General features: G+C 42.2%; 2 protein-coding genes across 6 annotated transcripts in view; one reads left to right on the forward strand and one right to left on the reverse strand.

Annotated features, from left to right (window-relative positions):
• The window catches only part of srd5a1 (steroid-5-alpha-reductase, alpha polypeptide 1 (3-oxo-5 alpha-steroid delta 4-dehydrogenase alpha 1)), a 15,100-nt gene extending 4,133 nt beyond the window's left edge, over positions 1–10,967 (reverse strand). The window contains exons 1-6 of one of the 4 annotated variants that reach the window (XM_020090330.2): positions 10,142–10,967; positions 9,407–9,573; positions 6,356–6,457; positions 4,409–4,559; positions 4,204–4,301; positions 2,320–3,047 (exon numbers count right to left, since the gene is read on the reverse strand). In XM_020090330.2, coding sequence (XP_019945889.1) covers positions 4,235–4,301; positions 4,409–4,559; positions 6,356–6,457; positions 9,407–9,573; positions 10,142–10,452 — 798 coding nt within the window. In that variant the 5' untranslated portion in view covers positions 10,453–10,967 and the 3' untranslated portion in view covers positions 2,320–3,047; positions 4,204–4,234. Of the gene's footprint in view, positions 1–2,319; positions 4,302–4,408; positions 4,560–6,355; positions 6,458–9,406; positions 9,574–10,141 lie in introns of those variants that run through there. The other 3 variants (XM_020090327.2, XM_069515942.1, XM_020090328.2) reach the window with 3 other exon arrangements.
• On the forward strand, positions 10,910–20,780 carry nsun2 (NOP2/Sun RNA methyltransferase 2). 2 transcript variants are annotated; one of them, XM_069515940.1, is made up of 20 exons: positions 10,910–10,966; positions 11,212–11,475; positions 12,116–12,273; positions 12,396–12,500; positions 12,588–12,693; positions 13,003–13,074; positions 13,200–13,284; positions 13,968–14,160; positions 14,652–14,726; positions 14,890–15,020; positions 15,513–15,586; positions 15,746–15,876; positions 16,626–16,722; positions 16,912–17,096; positions 17,488–17,580; positions 17,936–18,071; positions 18,894–18,974; positions 19,368–19,506; positions 19,913–19,952; positions 20,062–20,780. In XM_069515940.1, the coding sequence occupies exons 2-20, from the start codon at positions 11,407–11,409 to the stop codon at positions 20,381–20,383; spliced, it is 2,292 nt and encodes a 763-aa protein (XP_069372041.1). In that variant the 5' UTR covers positions 10,910–10,966; positions 11,212–11,406; the 3' UTR covers positions 20,384–20,780. The 2 variants fall into 2 exon arrangements, with proteins under 2 accessions (XP_069372041.1, XP_019946440.2); XM_020090881.2 differs by having other exon boundaries at positions 10,964–11,475.
• Positions 20,781–21,320: the final 540 nt, after the last annotated feature.

Here is a 21,320-nt window from a genome sequence, read left to right on the forward strand (position 1 = left end):
TTCTTGTCATTAGTGAGTTCCCCTCAAACAGGTCTACAATCTACTGTCACTTTTTTTTTTATTGTTTGTGTGCTCTGGGCAAAGCTGAGGATTTGGGGGGGCATTAATATTCTGGGACTCTATGTATGGATTTGTGTGTAATCCAGTTGTGGACACACAGCTTCACGAGCCTCTGTTTGGTAAAACTCAAACACCTGAAATCCTTGATAAAGAGAAAACAGAATATCACGACTCGTCATCCAATACAATTTTCATAAACATTGAACAGAGAGGGAGAGCACATTGTGCTGTCTGCTGGTGTCTGGGATACTGCTGGGGGCCATGATAACCACAACCTCTGGCCCTTGAAATGCTGCTCACATAAACACCAGAGAATACTGCATGCTGCATTACAGAGGGTAACACGCCGAGTCTTTTGTAGAAGCATAAATAGAATGCCGCCTTCTTCTGGTTATTACGAGAGATGTACGCTGCGGCCACTGCATCCAAATGTGCATTTTCAGAAGGCAGTACACAGCAGGCTGTGTTGATCATTCCAGCCTCTACATGACACCCAGCCCCCATTAAACTCTATGATAGAGCAGACAGCGGAGGCAGGCTGGATAAGGCATAACCAGCACCTTCCTGGATGTGTATGAGTGCAAAAGAATGAGGGAGGGAGGGTGAGAGAGTGAGGAAGGGAGGTTCTTGCATGCCAGCCTCCTACCCCTGCTGCTCACGTGCAGCATGTGACAGAGTCAAGGAAAACCCCCCCAGAGCAAACCCAGCTATGTGTCAGTTAGGATATGTAGCACTGTGCATAACACACTGAGGCATACGCACAGCTGCTCACTCCCACTGTACGCCTATAGAGATCCGAAGCTCTTCCCTTCCATCTCCATCTTACATTGTATCAAACACGGGGGGGTTGAGTGACACACGAGTATGAGTTAGATATTCCTCTCTCCTCTCATGTCACAGTCTCAGCTCAAGCCAAAAGCACACACTGACTGTGTGCCAGCCAAGTGTGTGTGTGTGATTTCAAGGCTGGTTTGCCTCATTGTCAGCTTTTATGGGATTACCACATTGGTGATGACTGGACCATGGCTGACGGATGCCTAACACACACAGACACACACACACACACACACACACACACACACACACACAGAGCTGGAGAACATTATGCTCACAGGCATAACAGTATAGGAGATAATATTAAAGCTGCATGCAGTTGTCTGAGGCTGCATGTGGCTTGAATCGCAATGAGATCGAAGCATTTACCAACATGAGTAGAAAACTGTATTTACACGGTTATATCAACAGCTATTATATCAACTTGAGTGAAAAATCCCCCGCAGTGTTGAGGCCCCACCACTGTGGGGTTACATACAGTTTACTGACACAGCCATAATCAAGTGAATATGATTTGGCTGCAGAGCAGCACCTCCTGCAGGTTCAGAACAGCAGAGCTACCTGGCTGCCACACCTACAGGCAAGGTCAGTTTAGACCCAACGATACAGACATGCTAATGTTTGCCCTCTACAGGGAAGGTAAAAAACAGATTCTCTATCTGTCACACTTGTGCCACCTACAGGTAATGAGTGTATTAACTGTATTTATTTATTTGACAGATGCTATTTGTGTTTGAGGCTTTGCATTTATTTTGAATGCACTTTTAAACGTGTGTTAACTACCTTTCCTGGATGTTATGAAAAATGAATGATAACCTACCTCGCTCTTGCAAAACCTAGCATTTTGTGTATTTCTGAGCAATCATGTAACATTAGGCATTAAAAACAAACAATAACAGCAGCTGTGACTTTCTGTCTGAGGGTGTCAACAGTTTTTAAATTTAAAAAAAAGCTATGCCTATCGTTGCCTGTAGGAGGCGACACTGCAGACTTTTCTTTCCTTTCCGACTCTTCTTTCCTATATATGCCACCGGCTGACATGTGTATATTGACTATTACAGAACAGCTCCCCTTGTGGAGCATCTGCTGCCTGCATGAATAAACATGCCAGTAAAGAGAGTTATTAGCCATTACATGGAGTCACTTTGCATATAGAAAGAAAATCTGTCGGTGTCTGCCTAAAAGGAATTAAAATCAGATGGTTGCCTCAGTAAACACTGGGCTTGTTGTATATAGTTATGCAATTACAGGAAGCGTGGATAAAGAAGATACACACAGGAAATCGCCTGGAAGAGAGAAAAAGAGAGAAAAAGAGAGAGAGTCTTCTACATGAAGGATGTCACTCTGCATAGCCTTCAGCGACACACAGCTTTAGCGCTTCATCAGACTCACAGTGGTCCTTTTATTTATTGATGACACCATGTCTAAAAACGATGACAAAACACTTTTATTTTCAATGCATTTTTAAAATTCATTCTGATATGACCTTGGCCGTGACTGGTGTTGGAAATATCTTCTCCACTGGGAGAGAGAGGGCTGATGAGTTATAAGAAACTGCAGCCGGCACTTTTTGAAACAGGTATACAAAGGAAAGCTTGAACCAGCTTATAAACCACTATATACATATAGACTGTGACCAAGGCAAAGCAAAAATCGCACTTGTTTCCAAACACTAGAGATTAAGACGGGTCATTTTATTTGATCCTACGAAATAAGACATGATATAAGAAAAGTCCTAACTCACACTGACAGATTATTTGTCTCATTCTAAATATGATTATGAAACAGCATTAGACCATAAGGGATGTTATGATCAATATAACAAATTTCTCATCTATTCCCCCAGTCTCCTTCTTTTCAGCCAGTCACACAACCTCATCAAATCAGTGTAATTTATCCATGCGACGGGCTCCTGTTTTCACATTCTCCCCAAATACTTTCCCCGTTCATTTCTTTGTCCACTCTTCTTTCTTTCTGAGAAGCCAATCTCTTCTTCTCATTTCAGGCATGGGTGAGTTATCGAGGGCTGTGCTTGATCTCTCTTTGATTTCCTTGCAGCCCAGTAGATGGGGACAGGTCGGTCTTTTCATTTTGTTACTGAGTGGCTTCTTAATCAGGAGTTACAGACGATGCGGTAAAGAGGAAAAGTCTCCCTGAACGAGGAGGGAGAACACGTTGGAGTTGACTCAAGCTCCTGTTTGTATCTATTTAATATGAACAGATGTGAAGAAGATAGTTCAGCAGCAGATGACTCTTGAGGATAAACGAAAACTTGAAATGTCTGCTTTACATTTCCTAGTTTATGTTCCATCTGGGAGAATATGCAGATCAGCGGCAAAGTCTTAAAACTCTTTACTGCTGGTGCAGTGTGTCATAAATCCATTGTATTGCTGTTGAGCTAAGGCGTTTCAATCACCATCTCATTTCCTCTGAAGGAGCGCTCCCCTGCAAGCACAACACTTCCAGTACATTCAGTTCACGGTTGCTGAAAGCTTCTTGTGCTTTGTGGACATTATTGCCAAACTAATGGCAACAATAAAGATCATAATGAGACGATGGTGTTTAACTGTCACTTGCTTGCGGGTCGGATGAGATCATTTACAGGCATGCAACCTGATTCAATACGTTCTCAATGAAAAAAAAAAAAAAAACAGATCTTCAAGGTTTATTCTGACATCAGAGCTTTCCTTAATCAGAAGAAATATGGGATAACATTAGGCAAGCTTCAAAAAATAAACACCTGTCCTTAGACATCCCATGTGACTTGCTTTCTAGTTACTTGCTTTCTGTCAGTGAGGGATAAGAAGCATTCTGGTTTCCGTTTCTAGTTTGACCAATCACGTTTGAGCATGATTATGCTGCCTGCAGGTAAACATGTGGTGAGCTAAAGAGGTGGAACACATTGACTGAAATGCATCTATCAGGTTTTTAATTTATCGCTTCCAAAACCTAAAACACCAACAAAAAGTATACATTTTAGTGTTTTGTGTGGAGAAATTTGACCCGTGTGATAAAAGAAACTGTAGTCGGACTGTAAACAGTGTACACAAACAAAAGACTGAGTCGGCCCAGATATCTGCTGTCTACACTGACAGAGGCTAATTCACCAGCAGATGATAGCCAATGGGCCTCAACACTGCAGCATAACTTTACATGTCAAGTATATATGGATATTGATATGTTGCCATGAATACAACTTGCTTGTATGTATATGATATATATGCACGTTATACCAATAATTAATTGACCTGGTCTGTGTCTGCATATACAAGTGATATTCCTCTCAGTCGCAGTAAGCAAATATGGTACCTCTTCCAGCTTCCAGTGCAGAAAGTGCTTCTTAGAACAGGAATGGAATCAAAGCCTTCCTGCTTTTGGGGTAGTTCTCAAACTTAGTAAGGTACCACCTGCAGAGAGACAGAGGGGAAACACGATTTCTTCCATTAGCACAAATGCTTGCTTCTAAATGTGCCATTCACTCCATGCAAACCTGCTTACTGTGTGTTATTCTTACTTGTGGTGGGCCACAGCCCTGCTGGAGAGGACCACCGCGGTGAAGATGGCGAAGGACGCACTTTGAACTGAGTGACCAGCCAGAGCAAAGCCTGCCCACTCAATTATCTCTCCTAAGAAGTTGGCTCCTGATACATATTTGAACATCCCACCTGTATGTAGAAGACACAGCAGTGAGGACAGAACCCTTTACATGTTAACATCACTCACTCTGGGAGAAAAGTCAAATTTGATGTATTTTCACCCACTGCAATTCAACACGTGACTGAATGAGCACTGACATTTCTAATCCAGTATAAATGCTGCAAAAAAATTCAAAGGCCTCCACACAGTTCAATCCACATCGCTTGAGCATTCATGGTTAGACTGCAGGCCACGTGCACAGTGGGGCTGCGACCCTCTATGTGAAAATGGCAAATTCCTTGGATAGCAGATTCCAGGCGTGCCGGGAAGTTCATTTAGAGCCACACAGCTCACAGCTTCCTGCCGCCTCGCCTTCTCCACTTTATTTTCCTTAAGGGTCCTGGATGGATTGTTTCAACAGGTTCACCACAAGTTCAAGTTGAAGGTGCTATTGTTATGACTGTGTTCTTACTTAAAGAAGCCACTGTCTCTGTGAACCTGTTATGATTACTGATTCACTTAGCAAAGTCCAAATTGTGGTTTGAATTTATCAACATGTGATCTAAAAACACAGGAATGGGCACTTCATGTTTCTTTTCATTCCACCCTGCAGGCTACTCGTCCAAAAGAATTTGGAGTTGGGCCAAAATCTTGTTTACCCAACCCCCTCCTTTCGTGTCACATCTCACTGAATGTGCATCCATTTTCAAACAGTAAAAGGTCACACGCTGTAAAAAAAAGGTCCACAAGTGAAGCATTCTTTAATCTGTTTAGTCTTAGTGTCATGACTGGAAATATGAGAAACCCTGACAACTTCAAACAAATAATTCTTAAAAAACATCATTTGGCAAATGGAAAAAGGAACAATGTGACATTTTGCTTGCTTGAAGGCAACCCATTTCCTTCTACTAGCAGCAAACCTTCAGCAAGAGAGAAAGAGCATGTATATCCAAACATGTTGAACTAGTCCTTTATCAGTACAAAAGTATTTAACACTAACACACAGAAGTAATATTTAGCACTAATCTTGAACAGACATATAATGTTGATGTTCTAGTGTAGGCCTGCCTCACTGTCAAACATGATTACTATCAACACTGTGTGGTTTTGACGTTTTCTGTGTCCGTGTCAACTACAGTAAAACTACACAACATCACAAGTGTTGTGACTCATCCACATACGAGCTGAACTGGACCGAATGAGAGTCAATGAAGCAAGAACCTTTTCATCCACCAATATAAATGTTCACAGAGAGGAGAAGATAACTAGGGACAACCTGTGATTAAGCCAACAGTATGAAGCTGTATAATCATGTGACCACACTGGGAAATTAGCATCTAGCACTGTGTGACGACTGCATTGTTGACTTGTTACCACACAGCAGCGGCGGAAAAAGTAGACCTAAGCAGAGTGAACTGTGCTTTTAAAATGTTAAGTGAATCTCATCTACCTGCTAATTGCACAGTCTGGATCTTGGTATGCAACAACATTCATACAATCACTTCTCAAGCAACTTTTAATTAGATGCTGTAAAACTTCAAGTTGAGCTGAATTGCAGAGCTTTCTTTTTTTTTTTTTTAAGCAGTGAACTTGGGTCTGAATCTGAAGATTGTGTTACTTGCTTAACAAACCTCTGACATGAAATTAAAAAAAATAATAGAAGTTGATTAAATCATTCAAACTTATATAAAAGTCACTAAACAATAATAAGGTGCAGACATGTCAAGTATGAAGTTTCTGAGATGTAAAGTAATAGAGGGACATAAGGCTCTGCTGTGGTGAGAGAACACAATTGTTCCTGTGTTTTGATGACTGAAGACCTTACCTGTGGGAATCTTGTAGCCAGTCTCTCCGGGCTTTCTCAGGTTCCTCAGGATGTGGTCAGAGTGCACATTCACAAGATAGCCGACCAACCACAGCACAGACCCTGGAGATAAACCAAACACAAGCTGCTGTAGCAGAAGATTTTGAGCAACAACAGCCAGATGGCCGAGCTGTTATTTATTTTAAAAGTTACGGCATCTATTCACAATTATCAGTGAGCAATTATCCGATGTGTTGCTGCTGCGACCTGCAGTACCCTAAAGACCCATAAAACATATGTTGCCAACCATATTCTTCCATTTTGAATCCAATCCAATGACAGCTGTGAGGTTGGCTGCTTATGTAGCCAGGCCTCTGTCAATCACATCTGGTGAAAACACACCCACACAGCCCTCATGAAGGAGACTTACACGTTTAGTTTATGAGCTCAGTAATTAACGCAAAATAATGTACTTCTAAAAACTGCATATTTAGTCATAAATGTGTAGCACAGAGATAAACTTTGAAAACATTGAAGAACCAGTCTGTCATGGAGTTTTCCTTTCCACACCATATGTTTCAGTAAACACTCAGTTTGGTTATTTGGTGCTGTTGTAGCTTACCATGGCTTTAAATACAAAAGTATCATGAGAATCCCTCACATTCACTGTTATGAATGCAACAGTATTTTTTATTAAGTTGGACATATTAACACTGTCCTTCAGACACTGTGTTGGCTCCTTCTGACATGTTTTTCCTGCTAGTGTCAGATGGGCTCCAGACCTGTGAATTGCCAGCAACACCTCAACCAAAATGGTAATTCTGTTATTATAATGTTGTCAGTGAGAAATTAAAGATGATACGGAATACTACTACAATATATTTGGCTTATTGTTACATTTCCAAATTACATGAAATGCCCTCAATTATACTGTGTTTAGGGTTTAGTGGTTTCTACTGGTGAGTTTGCAGATTGCAACCAATGGGAGACCCCTCCTCTGATCCTCTTCTACAAACTGCATAGAAGAACCTACAGAAGTGTTTGAGTCCACAAAACACTTCTGGAGTCTCAGAGGTAAACAGCGTTTAACACAACTCAAACTTTACCCACCCCTCCATCGGCATAGTGATGAGTGGATAATGAGTGATAATCTTTTTTTTTAAGGCGAACTATCCCTTTAAGTGTCAGGTTTGCCCATTCTGTGCTTCTGTATGCTTGAAAGAGGTTTGATTTATTCAATGCATACATTTCAAATTTTATTTATAAGTGAAACTTCATTTATTCAAATCACTTATTGGATTTTTTTTACATCAGCTCAACATGATAGAAACCTCCTCATTATTTCAGACCTCATTAGTTGAAGTTTTGTAATTAGGTTACATTAGAATTGTGTACATGATTTAAAAACATAAAGTTAGCATTCAGGCAAAAAAGAATTGTGAGTGTACAAACACTGACATCTTGCAGTTTTGATGTATGTTGCAGCCAGTGTCATGGTGTGGGGTAATACAATTATAAGTATATTTGATTTCCCTTAATCCTACTCACTGGCCTTTAAAGTCAACAATGTATATACAGAGGAAGACTCCACAATACCTGTACCTACAATACATATATTGGGAATCTCACAAAGGGAGAAAAGAGAAATGATATGTTGAAAATTAATCAAATCAAGTTTTATTTTCTATTTTATTTTATTTTACACTGTTCATTCTGCTCTGTTGCTACACTACTCATTTACAGGGACTGTGAGACAACATATTTTAAATTGACAGTTTCCTGAGTCAGCCTGAGCAGCAAGGTGAGCCAAAAACAACAGCTGAGTACTTTCAGGTTTGAAAAGTGTGAGAAGCACCTGCAGTGGAGCAAAAGCCAAGAGAGGGAAAAGACAAGGTAGCCAAATTCCTTTGAATGAGCACTTTTTTTTTCTCCAACATCTAAATATTAACGAATACTGAATGAGAAGAAGTGTAGGGATAGATAAGAGGGGTGGAATGGATGAACTAGTGAGAGGAGCCTGTTTTTTTTCCTTTAAACTATCACCACAGATTATATTTTGTCCTGTTTTATATGTTATTGATTATCTTTAACTGACTTGTGCATTAAGTAGTTTATAACTACAATACAATACAACTATAATAACTGCCCTTGAGCAAGGCACCGAACCCCCCAATTGCTCCCCGGGTGCCTCCATGGCTGCCCACTGTTCCGTGTGTGGTCACTGTGTGGATTGTGTTCCGTGGGTTCCGTGTGTGCTCCGTTCACACGGATGGGTTAAATACAGAGGTCAAATTTCCCCATGTTTGCATGTTGCATGCTGTGTGTGGGACCAAAAATAGGAATCTTAATCTTAATAATTTAAGAATTTTTGTTGATTTAATTTGCACATTCTTCTTCTTCTAAAGTACCACTTTCAAATTTTCACACACCAATCCAGTTTATTTTTCCTTATCAAATATGTTGAAGTCTACATATTATGCTAGCATATTATATCCAGCTAAATAAAATTAATTCAATACATTTGGTTTTTGATCTCTCCTTTAAAGTCCTTATGCTAATGTTACACAAATCTGTTTCGATAATCAAAATATATGTTTTGCAAGGATGCTGGGAGTAGAGAGCTACTGATGGTGATGTAGAAAGTTTTAATAGCATAACATATAAATCCATTTGATTACATTTTCCTCCTCACTGTGCTTACAAATTGCAAGAGTATTATATCAAGATATATATATATATATATATTTGTATGTATATTTATAACTTTTGTTATATTGCTATTGATAAAAACTATATTGCTATAATTATTGATTTTGCTTTTCAGAGTTAATATGATGTAATTATACAGACTTTCCCCTAGCACCCTCAACTCTGACTGACTTCCAGCATCCCTTGTGTTGTGAGTGTTTAGTCCAAACCCAATTTATTCCACACTGACAAAGATAGCCAACACAATTTGGATAACCCTCTTCTTTATCCCTCATTATCTTCCTGTCACAGAGAAGCTCTAGTGCATATCAATCAATAAAAACAACCTTGTAGAAAGTGTAGCAGCAGCCACAGAACACCTACCAGTGATGAAGCATGGATGTGTAACCCAGTATGCAGGGTACTCAGCGTAATGGCTAAGGTACCTGATCTGCATGTAGCCATTATAGACGCAGAAAACAAAGGCCAGGGCAAATGAGACAAACGGTGTCGCTTTACCTCCTCGGATTAAAAATGGATAAATGAGAGACCTGCAGCAGAACAAAAACGTGGATTAGTTACCTGCTACAAACGATACAGTTTAAAATGCAATGCACGCTTTCATATACTTCTCTCTTACTGAGCCTTCATTAATAGATAGATAAATAAAAAAAGCAGAGAGACACAGGGTGACTGCACGAGAATGTATTTAGGCATAAGTATAGGAGATGTTAAGAGATGTATACATACATTGTTACAAGTTTATAGGCTGGTATGGCATACAAAATTAACTAGGTGCTATATATTTATATATAAATGGGTATAAATTCACAGCAGAATAATATATAGTAGTGAGCTATAGTAAGTATAACTATATAAACATGTATTTGCAATAGTATACAATATGATATATATATATAAACATACATATAACTAGGCGAATTACAAAATAAGAGGCATACATGTACAAGTATAAGTACAGAGGATACTGGTGCAAGATGATTTTCAATTAAACAATCCAACCTGCGGAAGACAACACACACCCACTGCACGGTGCATGCTGCAGGTGGACATTTCTACAGGTGTGAAGGCTCCACGTGTAAAGTTTTGAGCACCCACCTCTGGATGTAGTGGCAGATATACATGGCGATGAGCAGCAGGTTGGGCACCAGGTACATTTTGGCGGAGGACGTCCACAGCAGCAGACACAGAGGCACCAGGAGCGCAGGCAGCTCCTGCACGAACCAGGCGAACCGGACGTCCACCGGGAACCCGTACCTGCTGCTGGCGTAGCGACCGTAGGGGACGTTCTCGAAGAGCAGCGTGATGAAAGTGCAGGCGGCCATGAAGAGCGTGAGGTGAGCCAACCGGTCCAACGTGTGCAGCTCCTGCTCCTCCGAGGAGAAGAGCCCGGAGAGGAGAGCGTCCATGGCGCGAGGAGGAGGGGTTCACGCAGGAGACACGGAACTGAAGGGGTGTTAGCGTCAATATTCGCTACGATGATCTAACAAAGACAGTCAGTAGTTACTGACAGAGTACTGACAGCTCGTCTTCTTCGTTTGTTTTTAAAGGGGGTTGGCCACCTGCGTCATAGGCGCATTACCGCCCCCTTCTGCTCCGGAGTGTGGAGCAGGGATCAGATTCTACCTGGTCTAATAAAGACAACACAGATTCATTCATGGCTTCATGCCGAGCTCCTGACTTCCTCCGAGCGTCCTCCATCTCTCACCTTTCTTGTTTCATTCTTTTCTTCACACACACGCGACTGACAATATGTTTCCCTAACATGAGCACTCGACCAATCACAACCGCTGAACAGACGTGTGATGGAATCGTATCAGCCAATCAGAAAGCTAGCCCTGGTGTCACGATCGAACAATTTGCATGAATGAATAAAAAATCAATAAACGATGAACTTAGTGGCTCCACTCTTGATTCTTGTTGGTAAGTATCCTCCTTTATTTGAATGATAATGGAAATCTGACGATATTATTAAAAACATGTACATGTGTGTTTCGTTGAGAAGACAATACTTACATATCATAAGAAATTAAAATAGTAATCAGGTTTTTTTTTCCTCGTGTGATGAGATTTCAGAAATCGCCCTGAGCTTATATATATAAATACCTTATATACGCAGACTGTATAACATAACTTATACACGCAGATATATTTCATTTTCTTTTCAGGCACAGTCCGCGGCCACCTGGAGGGGTCCTGGTTCACGTGCGTCACAGACAACACGTTTCGATGATAACACAGTAGCTCAGCGGCTCTTCCTCCCGCAAGCTCCGCTATCTACCCGAGTCGCTGGCCACATTTTCCTGCGTCCAGCCACCACGTTGCTCCGCAGTCTTTTCTCCAGAGTTGTCTGTTTTTCCAGGATGGGGAAGAGAAGCAGACAGCGGCAGAAGAACCAGGCCACCGGCGGCAGGGACAGCAGGGACAACGCTGTAAGACTCACTCTCCTGCTGCTGCACCTCCATGCTACTGTTGCGTTGCTCTGTCAGGCCACATGTTATTTAGATGTAAACAGCCTTCAAATGAATGGAGACAAGGTGTAAACATAACTCTGTTCTTGTGCTGCCGTGGCGCTGTTAGACAGATGTGACTGAATTAAGTAGTTTGGTTATTTACCACAGGCCGAATTGATGATCAGACCATAATAAAATGTACCAAACACTATGACCTGCCCTATTATCTATGATGCAGAGACCATAAGCAGGAAAAAGTGTAATTGACTGATTTTTGATTGACATTTAATGAACGTTTTTTTCTTCTTGCCTATGATTGCATTCCTATTTACTAGTTTCTTTTCAGAGGATTCTGCAAAGCTATTCAAACAGTTTGTTCACACTCAATCAAAAGTAAATCGAGTACATCAGTTGAGTTTATCACGGTATCGTTGCATATCACTGCATTTTCTAAAAACCAGATTCACCTCATAAACTTAGTACATATGGCTCATGCTGCATTGAACCAACCTGAACACTTGACACCAAACCATATAATTCTCTCTCAGCTAGCACAGGTTTTGCATACCCTGTTGCTATGCCCATACTTATCCTAATGGCCATGCGTCCATGTTATCAGGGCTGGGGAGCTGGCTACGCGGACATCGTCAAGGAGAACAAGCTTTTCGAGCACTACTACAAGGAGCAAGGCCTGGTGCCAGAGGGAGAGTTACAACAGTTCATGGAGGCAATGAGGGAACCACTGCCAGCAACCATCCGCATCACTGGGTACAAGAGGTCAGCTGGAAATACTCTAATCTGGATTCATACCCTTTTCTTATTGTGATCTGACTCACGATAAGAAAAGCCTCACATTAAAGAGTAAGGCCCTGTTTCATTCTCTGTCTGCTTTGTTCCAGCCATGCCAAGGAGATCCTCCACTGCCTGAAGGAAAAATACTTCAAGGATATTCAGGAGCTGGAGATTGATGGCCAGAAGATCGAGGCTCCACAGCCTCTGAGCTGGTACGATCTCGAATGGTTTACTCAGAGCTAAAAGGTAACACAGGTTCAAAATAGAATCCCAGTACTCACTGTGTCTGTCTCCTCCAGGTATCCCGATGAGCAGGCCTGGCACACTAACATGAGCAGGAAGAGCATAAGGAAATCACCCCTGCTGGAGAAGTTCCACCAGTTTCTAGTCAGCGAAACAGAGTCGGTGAGCGTAACACAAACCTAACACCAGGAATACTCATGACATAATATAAGATTCCCTGGATAAGGTGTTTAAACAAATAACAGAATTCATCAGGGACCTGATATTAACATCCGCCCTGACAGAGCCATGGTATGGAAATGTCAAAATTTATTAAACTAGCAGGTCAGAGGATGTCAGCGGAGTAGGTGGACGCATTTGTCTTAACTCCACTGAAAGAATGTGGCCACATCTGTCTCTTAGTTTTGAGTAATCGGATCTTAGAACACATTTGAATGCGTTAAGTTGAGAATTTGGTTTTTGTCCTTGCAGGGTAACATCAGCCGACAGGAGGCTGTCAGCATGATCCCTCCTCTGCTTATGAAGATTGAGCCTCACCACAAGGTAAAAGCTGCGTCCTGTTTGAAGGTTGAATCTGTCAGCACTTGATGTGTTTTCTGTTTTTGTTTGCTTCCTTTGGGCCGTGAGAAACAGCTGTGCTTTAATAAAAAAAACATGTTTGCGTGCAGATCCTGGACATGTGTGCAGCTCCAGGGTCAAAAACCGCCCAGCTGATTGAGATGCTCCATGCTGACATGGATGTGCCATTTCCAGGTAAGAAGCACGCGTTTGATCAGGACAAATGGTATAATCACTGTCATACAGGCTTTTTACAGTTTTACACTTCACGTCTGTAATTAGTGAAATCAATCAATACCCACGTGTCAGGCGCAGAGTAACACATACTCAGTGCAGCTTATATTAACTGCATCATGTTTTAGTCAGGCTCGGAAAAAACCCTGAAAAGCTTACCGTCTCAGGCTTGGACGGGCTCAGACAGAACAATGCGACCAGAGCGGCTCTATATTGCATAATAATGTAGTCTGCTCCGTGTGGGATGATAAAAAAGAGTAAATGGAGTTTCCTGTCCTGTGATCGCCTCTGTGTCCCCGTCTGACATTCCACTCATCTCTTTAACCAAAGATTTTTGATGCTGTAATTGCTCTGTTGGGCTGCTCTCTTTTTACCAAGCACCTCTCATGAAGGCAGCAGCGATTTTGTTTTACTTTTTGAAATAATTTGTCTGTTAAGTTTTGCACAGTCTAAATCTCAATATCTTTCCATGTACAATCATGTTTACATTGTATATATTATTGATATTTTGTTCAGTACATGTTAGGTCATGTTCTTATGTTTATATTTCATGTTTAATTTAATTTTTCTTTTTAAAACTGTTGTATTAAGTATTTCCATTGTGCCCCTGCAAAATCTTTCTGTGATTCTCATCCGCCTTTCAGAGGGCTTTGTAATTGCCAATGACGTGGACAACAAGCGCTGCTACCTGCTGGTGCACCAGGCCAAGCGTCTCAACAGCCCCTGCATCATGGTGGTCAACCACGACGCCTCCTGCATCCCCACGCTGCAGATCCTATCAGACGGCAAGAAGGACATCCTCTTCTACGACCGCATTCTGTGTGACGTGCCCTGTAGGTCAGTAACTGGCCGCAGCACGTGTCTGCACTGTTGGGTATTATGTGGCGGGGGAGTGGATAAAGAAAGAAATATGTTTGCTAAGCTCTACCCGATGCGAGACAGATGTGAGACAGATAGTATGGGATTTTGTGTCATACATGCATCCACATCATGAATGGAGGTACTTCTTCACTAGTTCTGAACACTTCATTTTGTGGTTGAAACGGAGCTGCATTAGTTTGTAAATGCTGCCTGATCATGGCCAGCTGCAGTGCTGAAGCCACGAGTCCCTGCCAAACACAACAGAGAGAGAGAGGGGGAAAGCAGTAATGAAGACAGGCAGGCAGGCAGCAGGGATTTGGGCAGTCAGCTCAAGCCCAGCATTGAGACAGTTTGTGCTTCATAGCCATTTTTTCCCCCCTGTGAGAAGTGTTGGGGATCTCTGGTGGTTCAGTCCCCGGGTCAAAGTGAGGGATGACTGAGTGGTGCTGTGTGCTCTGTGTCTGCAGCGGGGATGGCACCATGAGGAAGAACATAGACGTGTGGAAGAAATGGACGACCAGCAACAGCCTGCACCTCCACGGGTGAGTGGGAAGAGCGAGTGCTCACATTTTTGTGACACCATAGGAATTTGTGCACTTGTGTGGTGGCCAAAATTGACTCGACAACAAGGGAATGGAGTGTGTTCTTTGGTCCTAATTAGAAAAGTTGGCTACATTAGTGTGTGTGTGTGTGTGTGTTCACCAGGCTCCAGCTGCGGATTGCAGTGCGCGGGGTTGAACAGCTGGCTGTGGGAGGGAGGATGGTCTACTCCACCTGTTCACTCAACCCCATAGAGGACGAAGCTATCATAGCAGCACTGCTGGAAAAGAGCGAAGGTAACAAATGCACGCAGAGTATACAACCAAAGTTATATTTGTTCCACTCATTTTTTCATCCAGTTTGGTTTTCTCTTTTCCTTGTTACTAAAACGCTCCTTCACGGACATGAAGTTGCTCTTGATGAGGCTGATACAAACTTCCACATTTACATATGACCTCAAAAGGCCACATCCACTGCACGCATCAGATTAAAAAAGATGATTCTTGCTGCAACGTCACCAACCAACTCAACACACTACAGCTTTCTATAACCGTTTCAGACAAATCAGGTTCATTTCGTTAAAGGTTCAGTTGGACCACGGAAATCTTGCATAAAATAATAGTGCAACTGAAAACGAACCTGTGTACTGTGTTGATTGGTTCACATTTTGAACGGCCACATTCATATAACCTCTCCTCTCATATAATATAGTTATATTTGAATGTTCTCATTAGAAAACACAAATACCCAAGCCAAGTTGTAACGGCTCCTCTCGTCTACATTGCCAGGAGCGTTGGAGCTCGCTGACAGCTCTGCCGACCTGCCAGGGCTGAAGTGGATGCCCGGTGTCACTTCCTGGAAGGTACTGGAATGTTTTGGTCTTTGGAGTTCATTACAACAAACCGACCGCAGCAACAACAAACCACAAAGAAAGATGACATTTAGGTCATGAAGGCACTTCAACTTCAAAGCTACAATGCATTTTTTAAGTCTTGACTGAATCGTGCTCTTTGCTCCACAGCTAATGACCAAAGAGGGTCAGTGGTACTCAGACTGGTCCGAGGTTCCAAGCAATCGGCACACGCAGATCCGTCCCACCATGTTCCCACCCAGTGACCCAGAGAAACTGGCCAGCATGCATCTGGAGAGATGGTATGGACTTACAGACACTGCAGTAATATTAGGTTGTTTTACTATGAAATGGAGGATGCTAGCAAGCAAAGTTGTTCTGAGCAGACAAACATACCAGAGCATCTGAGAAGAAGAGTGTGGAAGTATCTGACAGCTGGCTAGACTTATATGCAAAGTATGCAATCGTTTCATCCCACTGCCTCCCATTGGCCCTCCTGTCAAAGCTACAAGGCCAGCCAATCATTTTATTTGGTCCAAAAGAAATGACTGGTTGTGTTTATTAAACTCCTGCGAGGGATGACTCAGATGACTATCTTCATGCTATAGGGAGGAGAAGAGGACTCTGACTAATAAGAATAAAATCAAATAAGTGTTTCAGAAATAAATTACCAACCCGACCTTTAATTAACCAGTTTTCTTTTTTAATCCTTGAGTGTATTTTGTTCTCAGAAGAGCAGAAAACTACAAACACACACTTGGAACCATCTCTCTTTTCATTGATGCCAAATTCATTAGCTGAGTAATACGTCTGATTAATTAATTTTTTCTTGGCACAGCGTCTCACACGAACACATCCCCACCGTCTGCATCTGTACGCTCACATCATGGGAGATGATGTCATATTAAATACTCAGACTGACATGGGCCTGGCCAGTAGAGGGAGCTATTGCTATACGTTTTGACAGCACCTCTTCTTTCAAGCTGCCAAAAACAACACAAAACTAAAAGGTGTGTGTCTGTCTGTGTCTGTGTGTGTATGTTAATGTCAGTATGAGGATTCTGCCACATCACCAGAACACTGGAGGTTTCTTTGTGGCTGTGCTGGTGAAGACAGCCCCGATGCCATGGAACAAAAGATATCCCAAGGTACAGCCTCACAAACAAACACACTCAATAGATTAAATTGTTGCTCTTACAAGAAGAGAGGAAATGGGAGCAGAATTCAAATGCTGTGTAACCCACCTGTTCAGTTTTCCCTCACAAGAGCTGAGGACTTCATCTTCTTCTGTAATATCTGTCTGCTCACCCCCAACTCCCCACCTCTGTCATCTCCAGCTGAGGAAGGAAGTGTCGTCCAGTGCCGCGGAACAGACTGGAGGCTCCGTGGCGGCCTCAACCCCTGCAGACGCTCCCTGCTTCCCCGAGAGTGTGGAGGGGCAGGGGGGAGGCCCGGAGAAGGAGGCTTCCAAAGAAGTGTCCTTGGCCCAGGAGACTGCTGCTAAACAAGATAGAGTGTGTGGGTGAGTTAATAAACAAAGGACGAGCCTGTGAAATGTGCACGTTTGAAACCGTTTCCTTTAGTGTAACAAAGGTCAATGGAAACCAAAAGCATCAACCCATTGACTCAAAACCACTGAAAATCAAAGTAAAAAATAAAAAATGGCTGGCTGATCTGTGGCCACCACATGTAAAACTGTTGTCTTTAACTCTCCATTACATTTGATCCAAAGCAGGTGAAATAGATTCACAACCACTTGTGCTTCCTAAATACACAGATTGATATCCCTGAAGTTTCACTGACTTGCTGTTAAAGTGTGATGATCATTTGTTTGAGCAGTGTATTTGCTTGAGGTAATTATTTGGGGTAAACATACAGTACATTGTTAACAGTCTCCTTCCTCTGTTTTCCAGGCCTCCACCCATGAAGAAGATGAAGCTGTTTGGTTATAAGGAAGACCCCTTTGTGTTCCTGACTGAGGATGACCCTGTCTTCACCGCTATACAGTAAGCTGTTCTGTGTGTGTTAAGCTGCTTTCAGACATGCACTGAACTCATTTTCTGGAGGAGGTGCATGTGTGAACGCGTCTGTGCAGAACCCCCACTGCCGCGTTTGTGCATGTGTGAAAAGTAAACTGTAGGTAAAGCCCGGACCCAATTCTTAAGAGGTTACCCACAGGTCATGTTTGAAAACGTTCTCTGGAGTTTCTCTTACGTCACGTCTCGCCTCTACCTGCTGCACCACCACTCACCTGAATGCTCTGGAGATGTCTGTGTTGTGAAAGTGTCAGCTGCATTATGTGTGAAAGGCATGATCGTTTTCTAGATTGTAATGTTGTTTGAATGATTCTTCTTTTTCTAGGTCATTCTACGATCTTTCCCCCGACTTCCCCAAGCTCAATGTTCTGACCAGAACCCATGAGGGCAAGAAGAGACACTTGTACATGGTGTCTAAAGAGCTCCGCAACGTACTGCTGAACAACAGCGAGCGCATGAAGGTGTTTGTGTGTTTCTTTTGGAGCTTTAATTGAAATTCATGTTTGACAACATTAATGATTCACACTGAGTGGTCACCTGCATGTGTAATATCTGCTAACAGATTCATATTTAGAGCATTTCCCCCTGATTTCATATCCTTTCAATTACTCAGTTACATTTTGCTGCATTGTCTTAGGTTGCAACACACACACTTCTTACAGAGGTGTAGTTGAATTGTACTATGCAAGACAGTTACTGTAACAGTTGCCTCCCACTCCTGCTGGGACACCAGGGACCAGATTCACTTTTTACCCACACTTTTGTAGCAGACATCTTGAGTGAGAAAATTTGCTAAACATCAGTGATTACAGAAACATCTCTGTTAATACTACGACATCACAAGTAACTTAAAGTCCAGTGTGTAAGATTTAGGTGATAGGGATCTATTGGCAGAAATTGAATGTAGAATAATTCTCATGATGTTTTCACTAGTTCGTTTCATCTAAATTGTATGAATTGTAGTTTTCTTTACCCCAGAAAAGGCCCTTTATATTCAAATACTTTATATGTACATCGAGGGGACCCTCTCTACGGAGGCCTCCATGTTTTTTACATTAGTCCAGACTGGACAAACTAAACACCTTTTGAGATTTTATGACAATTAAAGGCGACCACAGGTTATTTTTCATGTTTGGAAGGAGAGAGTGAGGTGAGGGGTGTTCAGCTGCAACATGCAATTTCAACACTAGATATCGAAAAATTCTACACACTGAACCTTTAAATTGACATTCTACTTTTGATTTAGTTTATTTATATGATTTTTATTATAATCCATTCCTCAGGTCATTAACACAGGGGTGAAGGTGTGGTCTCGCAACAGTGATGGAGAGGAGTTTGGCTGTGCCTTCAGACTGGCTCAGGAGGTAACACACACACACACACACACACACACAATTAATTATTTTCACACCACGTAATCTTCTTTGTATGCAGATTGACCTCATAATGCAATGATGCATGGTGAAATATAAAGCTAAGGCTTGAGCAGCTTCTCTATTCTTTGATTTTTATCCTAAAACCCAGCGTACGAGCAGCTTCTTCTGTGTGCTCAAACATGCCGTGGGTTCTTCTTGCCATCACTCTTGTATCCACAATCAAAGAGATGCTGACAGCTGAATAACAAGGGAGCCAGATGGCAGAGTTCACACTCCAATCAACTGATAATTAATTCATTTTAAATGAACAGTGTAACTGTAGAGAATGTGGACTCGTTTCAGTGATGCGCACATTTTTGAAACACCTCTTTGTCACACAAGGGTATCTACACTCTACAGCCGTATATCCGCTCCAGGATAATCGGCGTGAGTGTTGAGGACATCAAAGTGCTGCTGACCCAGGAGAACCCCTTCCTCAGCAGATTGGAGGACGACGCTCACGCTCAGGCCAAGAAACTGCGTACGTACTGCACCATTTGTGTCTGATTCATTTGTGATATCATTTATATTTGTATAAATTATAAATATTGTTACAGATTTCGATTGCAATAAAAGAAATCAGGATGCGTTTAAAGGCACCAGCAGCCCAGAGGTTAGAGTAGTGAATTAGTGGCTTAAAGGATCCTGGCAAAATATGAAAGAGCAAAGTGAATGAGTAATGCTCTGCCTTCCTCAACTGCTGAGCTGCCCTTGAGCAAAACAATGACCCCAAAAAACCTCAGAGTGGGAGCTCAGCAGTTCCAGCAAATGAAAATCGGAGTTGCACTTAAAAATTCTCCGATATTAATTGCAAGCATGGTGAACAGGTATCATCACACCATTAAAAAAGATGAATAAAATCTGTTCATGCGCATTGATCTTCACAGGAATGGGCAGCATTGTGTTGAAGTATATTCCCAACCCAGGGTAAGTGGTTTTGTATATGTTGTTTGATTAATAAATATCAATTAAAGCAGTGATCAGATTATTGTTTTTTGGCTTTTTCTGACGCCCACCATTTCCTCCTGTTCATCAGTAATCCAGAAGAGCCTCAGTGTCCCATCCAGCTGTGTGGCTGGAGGGGAAAGACGTCCATCCGTGCCTTCGTCCCCAACAACGAGAAATTTCATTACCTCCGAATGTTAGGCATGGAGGTCTTCAGAGACAAACAGGGCCAGGGGCAGAAACAGAGAGATGGAGAAAAAGGGGGAAAGAAAGAGGTGGAGGACGAGGTGGAAAAGGTCACAGAGGAGGAAATGGAGGCCGAAAATGTAGGAGACTTGGACTTAAAGAACAGCGAGGACAACGGATCGTCAGAACCAAAGACCGACAGCGGCACCCAGGGGGCGAGTGGCTGAAAATTTCAAGACGACGGGAGAGACAGCAGGATTGACTGAGGACGTGTTAGAGCTCTGAGAGCTGTTGAGCGGATCCAAGACCACATGATGTGGTAGAGGAGGGTAATGTGCTTCTATGGGTTTCCTGTTTATCACGCTGAAGGATTCCCTCTCAGAGATGGACTCCCTTGAGATATTTCATTTTTGGATCCCTCCAGGAGTCGGCTTTTCAGTTAATGTCTTATTTTTTATAGCTGGTTTCATATTTTAACAAATTTATTCCACTGATCAAGGGTCATCAGTTTTTGGTTTTTCTCCACCATCGGTCATGTTTGAGAATTTTATATCAACGACCATCTCATTTTTTACGTCTGTAATTCAGCAGAACCACAGAGTTAATTAAAGAGTGAAATGTTAACTGTGTCACAGGTCAAATTATTTATGGAGTAACTCATTCTGGGCCAGTTGAAGTGTGAAGGTGTGCTTAGGAGACATATTAGAACACAACTACAAGGAACCACATTACTGCTACTAAAACTAAAAGCCAATAATCCAGTAGTTTTTGCTCTTTCTTTCTCCCATACAAACAAACTGACAAACCAACAGGGATGAAAACATAACCTCATTGATGGACGTATTAAAATCAAGCTTCCAATGACAACATCATGGTTGCTGCATCCTGTTGGTGGTTTTAACGGCGCCTTCACTGCACTGGATACACGGCCATCTCATCCCCTTGTTTATTACACAGGCCAGCTGCTATGACAACAGCTGTCATGACAACCAGCCCCCTCACCTCTCTCTGGTGATGGGAGAGAACAGAGGGACCACAGAGAGCATCCTGCACTCCTCAGCTCTTCTCTCTTTTATTTCACCCATTCAACTTCTTACTTCTCTTTTTTATCATTTGTTATTCTTGCTTCTTTCTCCTAAAGTGCACAGCAGTGAGAATTAACAT

The sequence above is a fragment of the Paralichthys olivaceus genome, chromosome 20 (assembly GCF_024713975.1).
Source record: "Paralichthys olivaceus isolate ysfri-2021 chromosome 20, ASM2471397v2, whole genome shotgun sequence".
Classification (NCBI taxonomy): Eukaryota; Metazoa; Chordata; class Actinopteri; order Pleuronectiformes; family Paralichthyidae; genus Paralichthys; species Paralichthys olivaceus.